The 12,500-nt window shown below is 44.8% G+C and overlaps 1 protein-coding gene across 1 annotated transcript in view; it reads right to left on the reverse strand.

Annotated features, from left to right (window-relative positions):
* LOC132448576 (voltage-dependent P/Q-type calcium channel subunit alpha-1A-like) overlaps window positions 1–12,500 on the reverse strand; it is a 54,188-nt gene that overhangs the window by 6,908 nt on the left and 34,780 nt on the right. The window contains 7 exon segments of the mRNA XM_060040002.1: window positions 1–243; window positions 677–896; window positions 3,133–3,171; window positions 5,058–5,171; window positions 9,283–9,427; window positions 9,767–9,858; window positions 12,334–12,434. The exon segment at window positions 1–243 is cut by the window's left edge and continues 266 nt beyond it. Of these exon segments, the coding sequence (XP_059895985.1) occupies window positions 1–243; window positions 677–896; window positions 3,133–3,171; window positions 5,058–5,171; window positions 9,283–9,427; window positions 9,767–9,858; window positions 12,334–12,434 (954 nt within the window).

Raw genomic sequence — 12,500 nt, forward strand, 5'->3', positions numbered from 1 at the left:
TCTCCCTCTCTCTCTCCCGGTCCCGGTCGGTCTCCCTCTCCCGGGAGTGTCGGTGCCCGTACTCGCCCGGCCGCTCGGATGGTGCGTAGTGCTCCTTGTCCACCGAGCCCTGGTGATGGTGGTGGTGATGGTGGTGGTGATGCTTGCGGTCTTTGGAGCGTCCGCGGTCCCTGTCCCTGTCGCGCTCCTTGTCTCTGAGGGGCAGCTCCCCGGACTTGGTGGTGGTGCTTAGCTCCGTGTGGCCTGGTGGTTGAGAAGGACACACTGAGATCACAGCTCAAACCACGGTGCCCCTTCAGACACGTAGAGGGCGGTGAGGAGATGGAATATATGGCCTAGGTTGGGGTCGGCTTATATACAGTATATCACTTAGCTTATTTCTTACAGCTCAAACCACAATATTCCTTCTAAAAAATACAGGGCGGTGCAGTGACTATATGGGGAAAATGACGAGGTAGATGCATGTTAAGTTCACAGCTGAAACCGCAGTACACAACACTAACCCATAGATGGTGCCGTAAGGTCTCTTTTGGCAAGATGCAATGGGATTTGACAGTTGGTTGCATAGCTATGCCCAATAGAATACAACATACTATAAGAAGATAAAGATAAAGGTGATACCAACGGCATGATTCGGTCTGCGTGGTGTGTGTTTGTACGTGTTGCCGCCTCCCACCTGTGTCCGCCTCTGTGTAGCGACACAGGGATCTCTGTGAGGCGTGGTGGTTGCGTTCCTTGCGGCGGTGGGTGTGGCGTGTGACACAACCCTCCTCCGGGATGGCGTGCTCCATGGCGTAGTCCTCGGGCCCCCCGCGGTCCCCCCGGTGGGGCCGTCCCAACCGGCTGTGGCCGAGGGACGAGGCTGAACGCTTCATGGGGCTGTTGTCAGGGATTGTCTAATGGAGCGAGAGAGGAGAGGCAGAAAATAAAGAGTGAGGGAATGAGAGCGAGAGAGAGAGAGAGAGAGAGAGAGAGAGAGAGAGAGAGAGAGAGAGAGAGAGAGAGAGAGGGAGGGACAGAGGATGAAGGGCATATCTCTCTCTTTCTTTCTTCCTCTCAAGATGTTTCCTGTGGTGGGAGTGTGAGTGTGTGTGTGTGTGTGTGTGTGTGTGTGTGTGTGTGTGTGTGTGTGTGTGTGTAATACTATATGCATGGTTCTCTTTCCCGGTTATACATATTGGTTAAAAGTCATTTTCACCGTCATGCTTCCTCAAAGACGATATAATAAACACAAAAATAAGGAAACAGAAGGAGAGGAATAGAACAGAGATGAACAGCGGCCATGCCTTTCCATGCTGTCCCACTCCCGTAAAGGTAAACAAATCAAACCGTATCATCAGTAGAACCTGCACCCACCACCCCTGCCCCAGACCAACTGAGCATGACACATTCCAGACCCAGCACATAAAAATAGCCTGTCCGTTGGCTGATTTCTGAGAGTGTGCCTTTAGATCGCTCCAGCCATGCATGCACATAGGGAGGGGGGCGGGTGTGCCGGGAGTCCTCCAGCCCAGACCAAAGCTCACTCTCTTGGGTACAAAGCGCCAGACTTTCCAAGAGGCAGGAGGGGACAGCAGACTGGAGCCTATGGTGCCACTCGATGCTGCCGGGAGGGTATCGAGAACATCATGCAGGGTACGCTCCAGTACTAAATCCTTATGGGTCCTTTACGTCCTTCTACATGTTTGTGAAACTGTGGGACATTTTTTGGAGTACAAACTCAAAGCAGATTTTTGGTCCATTAGGTGTAGCACTGAGGGTCCCTTGAATGTACCTTTTCTTTCAAAAAATTCTAACACACAATTCCTTCTCTGTCTTCGGCACCACAAACACACACACACACACACACACACACACACACACACACACACACACACACACACACACACACACACACACACACACACACACAAACACACTTGAATGATGTTTGCGCATGCAGGTGACTGGGTGCCACACAGAGACAGAGAGAGACAGGACACTGATGACATCATGATGACATCATGATGACATCATGATGACATCATCACAGTCTGACCAACAGGCATGAAGACACAGAGCGACACAGAGCTGCAGCAGCGGCCATGGCTAGAGAGACACAGCCATAAGACAGAGAGTGAGAGAGAGAGGGAGAGAGAGTAAGTGAGGCCACAGTACACTTTCGTTGATGGGGGAGGTTTAACAAGTCATAAAAATAACAAGAACTAAAATAACAACACAAAAACAAATCCGGTGAAGTTGTCCCAGCATGTGCTACGAAAAAGTTTTTTAAAAAGGGACGCTGCTATGCTGTACGATGCGGCTCTGCTGCATGCGTATCAGATTGCGCGCTGCAGCGATCATATTGCATGCCCTATCTGGGATTCAGGAGCCTCTTATCACAAAGTGCAGTAAAGAGCGAGACACCGGAGGACTGCCAGGAATTGATTGGGCAGCAGGATCTGAGATCAGTTTCCGGTCATGCCAATCAAACCCCATCTGACCGAAGAGTAAACGGTGGAAGGTTGTTGGTTCAAAACACGTCCGTTGCACGACGAACGGGGGATTCACGTTGCGTGGTGTGCTAGTAAGGTCACGAGGAAGGGAAAGGGCTGTATGAAACAAAGGACGCAGGAAAAGGAGAGGGAGGCAGCGATATAGAGAGATATAGGGGAGCAGGAGATAAACAGGGATAGAGAGAGAGTGATAGCGAGAGTGAGGGGGTGGGGGGACAAAGGTGGGGGTAAAGGTAGGGGGGTAGATTGAGGGCAGAGCTGGGGAGATAGTGAAGGATCGAGGGACAAATAGAATGATAGCGGTAGAGAGAGAAAGAGAGAGACAGACATAGAAAGAGAGAGACAGACATAGAAAGAGAGAGACAGACATAGAAAGAGAAAAAGAGAGAAAGAGGAAGAGAAAGCGAGAGAGCGAGAGAGAGAGCGAGAGAGAGAGCGAGAGAGAGAGAGAGCGAGAGAGAGAGAGAGAGAGAGAGAGAGAGAGCGAGAGAGAGAGCGAGAGAGAGAGAGAGAGAGAGAGAGAGAGAGCGAGAGAGAGAGCGAGAGAGAGAGAGAGAGAGAGAGCGAGAGAGAGAGCGAGAGAGAGAGAGAGAGAGAGAGAGAGAGAGAGAGAGAGAGGGGGGGACAGGGTACATACACTGAGGTTACTGCCACGGTGTCTCCCTTTCCTCCGCTGCTGAATAAGCACAGAGAAGACACACACACACACACACACACACACACACACACACACACACACACACACACACACACGCATAGAAACACAAGTAGGGGAGGGTAACACAAGGACCATAGGAGACAAAAGGGCAGAGAGAGAAAGAAATTGAGAGAGAGAGGGAGAGAGAGTGGAAAAAGAGAGAGAGAGAGGGGGAAAGAGAGAATGAGAGACATACACATGGGAATTGGGAGAAGAACCAGGAAGTGTGTGTGTGTTGTAGTGTGGGGGAGATAGAGAGAGATAGAGAGAAAGAAACCCAGAGAGAGAGAGAGAGAGTGAGAAAGAGAGAGAGCGAAATAGAGAGAGAGATTGATTGGTTGGAGGTTGGTTACACATTGAAGCAGGCGTGGAGGTGAGAAACTTACCACTAAGGACAGCCGACGACCCAGAAATACAACAACACTGTGCTAGAGACAAGCAGTTACCAAAGTCACAATGGTGACGGAATACACAGGAAAACACACAGATACTCACACGCCCACACTGACCCATATACACAAACAAACACACATACACACACACACACACAGCGAGACGTTTGGTGTTTAGACAGGAACCACAAAGACGTGGCAACACAGGCACGGTGAGGTTCACAACGCAACGAGACCACGACAGAGACACAGTCACACTAATACAGAAACACACACACACACACACACACACACACACACACACACACACACACACACACACACACACACACACACACACACACACACACACACACACACACACACACACACTTCAAACAATTCATTCCCATTTGTTTACCTTAAAGATATCTATACAGCTATCTGTTTGTTTCAACCTTGATGTGAGAAAGCCTGCAGTGACCATTCAATAATAATATTAGTCTAATTTATGAATCTCATACAGGACATTTTGTGCATGCACAAGCAACATGGTTGAAACAAACATTTGTAGTCACATTTTTCGATAGAAGCAAATCTGGTGGTCTACCCTTTTACAGGAAGGAAGAGTAATATTATTGAATGTGAGTACAGCGTATGATTTGTGTGTGTGTGTGTGTGTGTGTGTGTGTGTGTGTGTTGTGTTTGCGTGACATCAGCAGTTTCACGGGACTCCATTGAGGTAGTGCAAAAAGGGGTGAATGTGTTTAATGGAGATAAGAACACAACAAAAGCCAGCCACAGTTGCCTCCACTTCATGCAAATGAAGGAAGGAAGAGGAGAGAAAGAAGAGCAAAAAGAGAGCAAAACAAACCACACTCCCAAACAGAGAATGCTGACTGCTTTCTGTGTTTCAGTGAAATATCTGCACAGTTCATATTAATTGTGCCCAATGCAACTCATTATAATAAAAACAATTATTTTATATGTATTATATAATATTATATAATATTATTATATTATCTATAATAATATAGCTAACATAAGATAATACTAAACAAATTCAGGCTAATTCAATAGAAAAGTGATAGAATAAATGAGCTGTGGACACTACAGAATGCATCTTTTTCATATTGTTGAATTATCTATTCAACAACACTGCCTACACTCCATGTATCATTCATGTATATACTTAGTGGGATTATCATCCTGACAATTCCTAAATACAACAAGCTTATTTTTTTGGAGTGTGATCATTAAAATCACATTGATCACTTTCGGAACCTAAATCGAATCTCTCTAATCTTTAAAAATGCTTTTTATCAATTTGTGCGTTATTTCAATTCATGTAATTGGGGGTTATCTGTCCGTTTCCTGATCTCAATAAAAGTATATAAAAAAATATAGATAATAAAAAGAGTTGAAGAAGAACAGCAGTGGTTGAAGAAGCATAGAGAATGGAGGAGAATACAACAGAATGGTGAGGATGCTCACTTGGTTGTCGCCAGGTAGGCGGGGCATGGAAGCAGCTCTTCCGTGACCTTCCATTGGTGGAAAGTGCTCGGTATCCGAGTAACCATCCCGCCCAATCTCTCTCATCTCTACCGTCTGAAAAGACACAGCAGGAGCCATTGTGATTGGTGGTTGGCCTCCGAAAGTGATTGAGGAAGGGTTGGGGCTAATGTACGGCGATCCAGGCCTGGAAGGGGAGGGCTGTTGTTCAGGGGAACGGTTGGGGAGTGAGTTCAGCTTGAATGGCTTTCTGCTTACCTCTACTTCTGCTTATCTTTAATGGATTGTACACTATTTGGATCAACCGAACACTAAAATAAAACCAGCAGGAAGAGCACTATTGTTTGGTAGAACACCTTGGTTATTTTTGCCATGGCTCAATTGGATTGGCTCAAAATAATGGGTGGTATGTGAAGTAGTAGCCCAAATAAGCAAAAAAAGAAACACAATTTAGTGATTGCTTTTAGCCTTACAATGAACTATTATTATTGAGCAGGGGTGCCCAACCAGTCGATCGCGGTCTACCAGTCGATCGCCGACAGATCCCAAGTCGACCGCGAGGGGTGAAGAAAAAAATAAAAATAATAATAATATATATATATTTTTTAATAAAATAAAATTTGCGCGGGACATATACACGCGGTAGCGCATGCGCTGTCAACAGCAGTTGAAAGCCGTCAACACTCCTAAACGTTGGCATGGCTGAGGGGAAACAAGCTAAGACCTACCATTTTCACCCTGAGTGGGAGGAAGATCATTGATTATCGTTGATTATCTCCCCTCCCCGCTTGAAGGTAGGTTTGCTGGTAGATCTTGGGAGGTTGGCTACTTGAAAAGTAGATCTTGGGTCAAAAAAGGTTGGGCACCCCTGATGTAGGGGATGAGCCCTCTTTCTTTTGCCTATTGCTGTTGACATTCAGCGTGATTTCAGAACTTTCAATATTCAAACCACTAGAGTCCATCTCTCCAACAATTACCCTTTTTCACCAGCAGTGTTGATGTCATCTTGACTTGGTTTTAGTTTAAATAGCTTGAATTAGAATGCTTTAAGATGGGGAAGTATAGTTAGATTCAACCTGTTAAGCCAATGGATCTTAGGTTGGCCTGATCCTAAAGTTGGTACCTTTAGCCCTGCTGTCTGTCAGTTCAATGGAGACGGGGGGTGTGGGGGTGCTAGCTTATGTTGGAACTTAAGTCAATGGTAGAACACATCTCAATGGATGAGTACATCCATGGTGTTCTGTTTGCGATGGGCAGTGGAAACCATATATGTAGTCATAAACAGCAGCTGAGGAGTTTTGAAGAAGGTTGATATTAATAGTTGAGGTCTAAGGGGGAAAAGTATGACAGTAAATATGTTGCGAAAAGTGAGAGCTTGGAGTCTAGATGTGATAACTTGTATAATACATTGCGAGAACTTGTTGGACAAAAACTTTTGTGAAAAATATTTTCACTAAAATATTAACACGTGAAGTCACGGAAAAGTATTCACAAATATTTAGATACACAATTTACATATAACACTATATGTAAATGTTCTAATTTGCAGTACCTCAAAACCCGATGATTGCATTTACTGTGACATGTACACATATTTCCTTTGTGCATGAACATGTTTTATGAACACAATATTATTAACAATTGTTAGAACAGAATTCTTAGAAACAAGACGCTGGGATGACCTACGTTAATGTTTAGAATGTAAAAAAGCATAGTTCACATGCTAACGAGTGTATGAGTTTCAGTGCAATTTACACTACTGATCGCCATGACAACATTACGTGATGAAATGCTTTGTTTTTAGCAGAAACAAGGTTAAACTGGCTAGGGTGAATTACACATATTTTAAGCTATCTTTTGAAGCTAAACAGCAATTCACAAGTTTAGTTTTAATGAACAAATTACTTCCGAAATCAATGTGACAAAATAAATATTAAATCACTGTTTGAGTGCTAGTTATGTCATTCCAAGTGATAGATTGGGCTGGACAGATTTGGCAGTAACACAGCAATAACCTATAGCAAAACGCAAAACACCAAGCTTATTGATTTCAGACATGTTAATTGGACACAATTCATTATTATTTATGTTACACGTCCAAACGAAATGCATTAAAAACTGGAGCCTCGATGTCAAATTATCCACATATTCATAGTGAATAGCTCTGCTCTCAGATTTTGGTTCTACAGGCATTTTGCAACATATTTACCTTCATAAATAGGTAGATATCTTTCATTTGACCACATGCATTTACAGAAGGGTTTGGAGTTTTTTTAAAAAATGTTGAATGAGGTACAAATTAAACAATAATGAGACAGAGAAATTTGGGTGTCAATTTCTATATGACGTCTCCATTCATAACTCTTATGGTACGAACACACCAAACACGTACCCCGCGTATAGACGCGTATAAAATCGGCAATTTTTCCATAGGGAACCATTGGTTTACGCGCGTATGAGCTGCGTACATGCGTTACATGCGCTAAAGCAACATTTTACCCGCGTTGCGGCGTATGAGCTGCGTATATATACGCGCGTACATATACGCGCGTACATATACGCGCGTACATATACGCGCGTACATATACGCGCGTACATATACGCGCGTACACGAGGAGTTCAAAAAATGTAACTTTTTACGCTCATACGCATGACGATTAGCCGCGTTGCCCAATCAGCGTTGAGCTTGACCCGACGTCACTGGCAGAGAGTAGTGACGCTTGCACAGAAGCATACGGCCGACATCTTTCTTTATTCTGGGTGGAAATAGTAACATAGTTACGCCATTAAATGCGTTTATGTAAACATTTTTAGCGAGAAATGTGCATTTTACTTTCATAATGTTCGCTCGGTGAATGTGAAGGATGTTTGGTTTGATAGTTATGACGAAGAGGGAACGCTCCGTTCACTTGCATGGACAGAGTCTCTGGTTGCTAAGCAACCTCAACGTCTTGGCGGACTATATCTCTGCTGATCAACACTACGAATGCTGGAAACACACCAGACACACCATGTGAAGTTATTTAACCAGATTATTGTTATTTATATCTGAGATTATTTAATCTAACCCGATCCAAGCTCTATCATGCACCCAAACACGGCGGCGTTTGGGTTTCCTTCCTCGGACTCCTAAATCCAGCGCAGCCACAGGCGCGTAGCTGCGTACGTAGGACCATTTTTGACACAAAATGGTCAAGCAACATTTTAGCTGCGTTACGCGCGTAAATCTTACGCGGGTACGCGTTTGGTGTGTTCGTACCATTATTGTCAACTGTCAAGACAATTAATGGAAATGTCACAGTCCACTGACATATGCTAACCCAAAAAAATTAAAAACACTGTTTATGACCACAAAATTATGAATATTGTGCAGGATCACCGCAGTTTTATTTTTTCAATATATTGCAGTTCACCCAGCATACATTTTCTGGGTGGAGCCTTTCCATGTGCTCTGGAACGTGATTGGCTATTTCATAGCTGGAGTTCTGAACTCTGCAAAACTGAACTCTCAACTCCGCAAAACTCAACATGAAATGAGTCGCCATGCCAATCTAAGACCAGACATTTTAATTGGTGGTTGGCGGGGGGGCGGGGGGGTTCAAGGAATGGATTCCATTGAAATGGAACTATGATCTTCATTTGCACATGGACCACCTTCTCCTTCACTGTGCAACTGTTAGAGTTAGCTCTGGGCTTTTGTTTCGTCACAACATGAAAGTGGAACATGAATGAATCAAGCTGCTACTATTGCTGTATTTGATTGAGTGAGTATCCACTGTTGGAGTATGAATCTGTGTGTGTGTGTGTGTGTGTGTGTGTGTGTGTGTGTGTGTGTGTGTGTGTGTGTGTGTGTGTGTGTGTGTGTGTGTGTGTGTGTGTGTGTGTGTGTGTGTGTGTGTGTGTCCATCCACTGTTTTTGCATTCTGTGGGTGTTCTGTATAATGTCCCCAAATGTATACAGCCCATTGTTATTGAGTCCAGTGTTAGTGTGTTTATGTGTGTGTGTGTGTGTGTGTGTGTGTGTGTGTGTGTGTGTGTGTGTGTGTGTGTGTGTGTGTGTGTGTGTGTGTGTGTGTGTGTGTGTGTGTGTGTGTGTGTGTGTGTGTGTGTGTGTGTGTGTGTGTGTGTGCATTTCAACCGTTTTTTTATCCAATGGGCATTTGTTTTTCCAGCTGTTATTGGGTCCGGTGTTGTGTCTGTGTGCTACCTGTGAGTTGGTCATGCGTCCCAGGCCATCTTGGGAGTGTACACCAGGGTGGCCTTCGGGGCTCCAGCTCCCCACTTTCTGGGACATCTCCTGGGCTCGCGCAGTCACCCAGGACTGGCTCTCTGGGATCCCCCCTTCAACAGCTCTGTGACGTCACATCCAGACACAGACAAACACATACACAGACACACACACACATAGACAACCACAAACACAAACACACACACACACACACACACACACACACACACACACACACACACACACACACACACACACACACACATACATGTGAACGCACACACACATATGCATTAATGCAAAACCGTCCAAAAAACATCCAAAAACATTTGCCTTCTCTATATCGAGGATTTACTCCATTCAGCATTAATCCGTTAACTAGTGGACGTTTAGAAAGAAACAGAAACAATTACTTGAATTAAACTAAAGGTATAGTTTGGGGGGGTTCTTCAGTACTACTTACAGGCTGCCGATTGGCTGGTCAGTTGTCTGTGATGGCGATAGAGCGGCGAGTCCCGGCCCCCCGTCTTGTGTGGGGGTGGGCGCCTCCACGGGCTGAAACAGTAATGGCGTTCGATTCTGTGTAAGATATACAAGATGGACGACGCCAGCGATCAGCCAAGCCAACAGCAGGGGAAATGGAAGAGGAGAAATCAGGAGCAATAGCAGAAAAGGCACGGAGCACACAGCAGAGTTGTCGTACAGGGACGAGGAAAAACCGAAAGGAGAGAGCAGAGATAGAGTATACCTCAGAGAGAAAGAAGGGAGAAGAGATAGAGAGAGTGAGAGTGAGAAAATAAATGAAGAATAGGAGTCTGGACGAACTGATATCCCGGCAGCCTGTGGGATGAGGGAGGTAAGATGCAGCATCACACTTTTGAGCGGTGAAGGCATTCGTTGCCATGGCGACGCCGACTGTAGTCCCTGGCGGGGCCTTCGGATTGCCGCCAACTCACCACTTGGACATCCATAACCCATCCGTACCCTCTTTGCGGTCTACCGTAGCTCCGCGGGCATGTACGAGCTAAGATGCTTATATGGAGGCTAAAGTTCTCTACTGTGTTATGCTACATTTTAATGGATAATATCTAGTGGTTTTAACCAATATATGAAAAAAAGAGGCTAGACTCATATTACGCGTATATTTTCTTGAACTAAAGGTCTAAAGACTAACGTTCACTTCTGTTCCCTTTTTAGCTCAACTCTTGTGAAGAATGTGAAGCCAGTAGAAACTATGTGCTTGATCACAAAGGCCAGGAAAGCAGGCCTACTGTCTGTCTAAAGATAGTACGAAGGGGATTGGGTGAAAATCCAGCACATTACTCCTTTAAAGGCATGTCCACACTGTGAGTGTATAGATGACGATCTCACAGGACAAAGAGAGAAATGTCTCTCTGTGAATAACTGTCGCTTGGCATGAACTAATATGCTTTGAATGTTAACTATTTGGTCATTAAGCAGCAGAGCGTATTACAGTACCTTATATAATATGACCAGGTAGGGTTAGTATTCTTGCTCATGGAGGTTTACAGGTAGAATGTGGAGAATTTGGGTTTGAATTCTACACATTCAGTAAACGTGGTAGTCAGCCACCCTAACCCCTAAAGTATGTATATTTATTAGTTAAATTAAACAAAAGGAAAGGACAAGGGGGATGCAGATGCAGTGTGGGGGGGGGTGGGCAATCAGGACTCTAAGGGGCAGGTGGAATAAATGATTTGGTCTATCAGCATTAGCGAAGGGCACTGAATGTGCTAGTCAACGGGACGCATAGTACACACACACACGGCGGTATAATGCAGGATTAAAGGAAACAGAAAAATTGCACACTTAAGGTCAATCAATCAATATCGCATCCACTTATTGACATTAGCATTGCATTCAAAAATCAGCTGGTGCAATTCAAATAACAACCTTGTTGGGTCAGCTGAGTCAACGGTCATCCAGGTTCAAGCAGTGCCCATTAGAATGAACAGATCAGGAACATGCGATTCCCAGAGCTCATGGTGCACTCATGCTTTCTGAGGTCCTGACCCATACTGGCATTCACAGGTGTGGACACGAGTCAGGTGGTCATAGGTGCAAATGTTTCAGAAAGCTTTCAGAAAAAATATATTTTTTTCCCCTTTTCTTCAAAAATAAATATTCCCATCACATATGACATAACATTAAAATAAAACACACAATTATTTTGTGGCTATCTCTCTGGGCATTGCTGACCGGATTACAATGCATGTGTCAATGTGTTGCCATTATTCCTACCTGTTCATCCATTATTTTGCCCACTCCTAACAGAAAATAGTAAGAATTCAAGACATTTGCTCTGCAGCCCACATGATGCTGACAGCTGTGACATTTCACCATGTGTTGCAGGCAGAGCACTGCTGGCCCAATATTACTCAAACAGCACTTTTGTACCTTCCAGGTGAACCCTGTTGTAGCAGATCAGCCATACCAGGTTAGGGGCTTCACCCTACAGGGCCATGCTAGAACGCTAGTTCTTGTTGCCTGAGGCCTTGTCCACACTGAGCCGGAGAAATGTGTCAATAATACCCATTTTCTTCTAAGTTTCGGCCTTCTGGACGCACAAAGGGTTTGTTTTTTGCCACAGACGGAGGGTTTTGTTTTGTGTATATATTTCCGAAACCGAAACAGTCGTAATCACGTGACGCCTCAGTGTAAACAGAAGGTGTTTTCTTAAACATTGGTGTTTATAATACTGGTGAAAACGTGGCAACGGAAATGTTTTACTTTCAACACCAAAGGTATTGCATTTTAAACGGCTGAGTGGGAGAGTTTGTTGAATCAATATGTGCGCTATGATACTCTGGAGCAACGGCAGTTGGGATTTGGGGGTCTCTCAAAAACAAGACAAGAAAAACACGATAACTGTTTTTTACTTTAATCCGGCGTAGCTGTTTTGGACATGGCCTCAGGTTCTTTACCTGGCACAATGGGCAGGAGTGCGGAGGAGGGACTAAGGAGTGGGGGGTTTTAAGGGAGGGTTGGTGAGACTCTCCCATACTGTACCTGCTCATCCCTTAACGCCTGAGAGCGCTTGATCTTGCTCTGGCGGTAATACTCCATGATCATCATGGCAGCATAGATCTTCCCCACCGTCAGGTCTGTGGCTGCTGAGAAAATGACAAGTTACCCTGCGAGATTAGACCCTTCGGTATGGACCCTTAGCGAGAGGG

The sequence above is a fragment of the Gadus macrocephalus genome, chromosome 2 (assembly GCF_031168955.1).
Source record: "Gadus macrocephalus chromosome 2, ASM3116895v1".
NCBI lineage: Eukaryota > Metazoa > Chordata > Actinopteri > Gadiformes > Gadidae > Gadus > Gadus macrocephalus.